The 2,500-nt window shown below is 43.8% G+C and overlaps 1 protein-coding gene across 5 annotated transcripts in view; it reads left to right on the top strand.

Moving 5' to 3' along the window:
• Positions 1 to 2,500, top strand: part of Obsc (Obscurin) — a 543,345-nt gene that overhangs the window by 360,617 nt on the left and 180,228 nt on the right. For all 5 annotated transcript variants that reach the window (XM_080280411.1, XM_080280415.1, XM_080280412.1 and 2 more), the window contains one exon: positions 2,200 to 2,317. In XM_080280411.1, the coding sequence (XP_080136537.1) occupies positions 2,200 to 2,317 (118 nt within the window). The remainder of the gene's footprint in view (positions 1 to 2,199; positions 2,318 to 2,500) is intronic.

Genomic DNA, 2,500 nt, shown 5'->3' with positions numbered 1-2,500 from the left:
AGTAACTATGAGAATTCCACCCACGTAACAATCTAGTAAAATTTTCCAGCTTACGTCTGTGAATATTACCCCAGACTTCATAAATTAACTACAGACTCAGAGAAACACACAAACAGACGGGAAAACATAAAAAAACACAAAAAAAACACGTGTATTATTTCCCCCCTCTAAATCACCAGCATCTCAATTTACACGTAGTGAATTGTTTTTTTCCTTTTTTTTTTAACCTCTTTTCTTTCCCTCAGGCTAGGGAAAAATAAACAGGCTATTGAAACACACACACACACACACACACACACACACACACACACACACACACACACACACACACACACACACACACACACACACACACAGGACTTCCTTATTTCCGCCTTCCCTCACGCATTTGTTTACCCTAAATCGCTAAGAAGAGGTGTCACGGGAGCACTGATGCCAGAATGAGAAGTGACCCAAAACTGCCACTGCCCAAGCACAGCATCGTCACTACACATTACAAAAAAAAAAAAAAAAAAAAAAAGCATGCATCGATAATAAGCTTGCGAATTGGCCCTAAGAGAGGATTGAGAGGAGCAGAGAGAACCACGTAAACGAAGGAAGAAATCTATCTATCCATCTATTGTCAGACGCCTTAATCCCGTAAGGGGTGGCCACAAACCAATCGCCTCCGTGTCGCCCTGTCCCCCGCCATTTCACTGCCCTCCCCCCAGCTCACACCTCCGCTCTGTCATATACCTCTCCACTCCATCCCTTCATCTTATCATCAATGTCCCCCTTCCTCTCCCCCCCTCCACCTCACTCACATACACACTCCTCGTTAGTTCCTGGCTTTCCATCCCTTCAACTTGACTAAACCACCTCAATTTCTCCTAACGCTTCCTATCACATCCACTTTCACACCACAACGCTCCTTTACTTCCACATTTGACAGTCTGTCTCTCCATGTAACTCCAGAGGCTCCTTTCAAATAACTCATTTCATTGGATTAAATGCAGTGGAAATGAAATGAGAGAGAGAGGTGAGAAAATGAGAAGGCAGTGAGAGGTAGTGAGAGGGCAGTGAGAGGGAGACCATTCACCGATTCAGTGGATTTTTCTGGTGTTCGAGCACGCGTACTCATCAGCTTCGAAGCGCGGTAACGAAGCGCGACATAGACAGCGAGGCAAAGCAGGGATGGTGCGTCAATTCATCACTTCCACTCGTTCATGTTCTACTCATTCTCCACTGCCATACTCAGCATCACTACAGCGCATCGTCTCTTTCCCAAACTAAAAAAGAAAAAACGAGGCAGGTGTGTCGTAAAAATATTTGATGTTTTTATTTTAGTGTCCAGTAAAAAGAAAAAAAAAAACGAAAGCCACTCTAGCCTGACAAATATCCCTAAACCCTTGCAGTTCTGTTCATTAAGTGCAGTTAGTTTTGAGGTTTGATTCGACTAGTAACCAAGGAGACTCATTCCTGCCCTGAATCCCATCGAGTGCTAGGGAACCACAACATAATATTCAAGCTGTGAGAGTGGCCCAGTTACGTCAGATGAAAGCAAACCGGGGCCTTGAGAGAGAGAGAGAGAGAGAGAGAGAGAGAGAGAGAGAGAGGGTAAGTTAGAGAGACGTCATTGTAACTCTCACATATAGCTTTGGCTGGTGTTGTCGCGTCTTGGTGTTTTTTATTTCTAGGATAGGCTTCTCAAAGGTATTTCCAATGGCTCCTATGTTGTATCTCAGAGTAGTTTTTTGCAGGATGGTCAGCGGTATTAGATTTTTTTTCCTTGTCCTGCGTTCCTTCGTCAAAAACACTTCCTGGTTACGAGAGGAAAACTGTCCTGCCTGTTGTCTGTTTAAGATGGAAGGACAATGAAGGAAAAGAGTAGAAGGGAAAGAGTAGATGGAAGGACAATGAAGGAAAAGAGTAGAAGGGAAAGAGTAGATGAGAGGACAATGAAGGAAAAGAGTAGAAGGGAAAGAGTAGATGGAAGGACAATGAAGGAAACGAGTAGAGAGGAAAGAGTAGATGGTAGGACAATGAAGGAAAAGAGTAGAGTGGAATATGTCTGAGAATTACATGCATGATGATGATGATGATGATGATGATGATGATGATGATGATGATGATGATGATGATGATGATGATGATGATGATGATGATGATGATGATGATGACTAGCACACTGTAATTCTACCTCCCTCACTCTCATTACAGCATGAAGGATGGCAAGACGGTGGTTGAGACAGACAGAGTGAGCCTCAAGAAGGAGAATGACAACCTGTGGACCTTCACCATCAAGGCTATGGAGATGGACGACTGTGGTGCCTATACGGTGAGCTGACTGCCTCTTTGATTCATGCTATAGTCCTTTCACCTTAACTTGGCCCAGATTTTCGTCAGTTTGTGCCTTACTTCAGGTAGCTCTGTGGTGGATACTATGCTACCTGTGTACTTGCATTCCTCAGCACTTCTTCGTGACTAGCACCATCGACTAGAATCTATTACAACTCGGCAT

The sequence above is a fragment of the Coenobita brevimanus genome, chromosome 84 (assembly GCF_032717465.1).
Source record: "Coenobita brevimanus isolate Jiangsu-jjx chromosome 84, ASM3271746v2, whole genome shotgun sequence".
Classification (NCBI taxonomy): domain Eukaryota; kingdom Metazoa; phylum Arthropoda; class Malacostraca; order Decapoda; family Coenobitidae; genus Coenobita; species Coenobita brevimanus.
The sequence above is the reverse complement of the archived record's forward strand: the minus strand, read 5'-3'. Positions and strand labels throughout refer to the sequence as shown.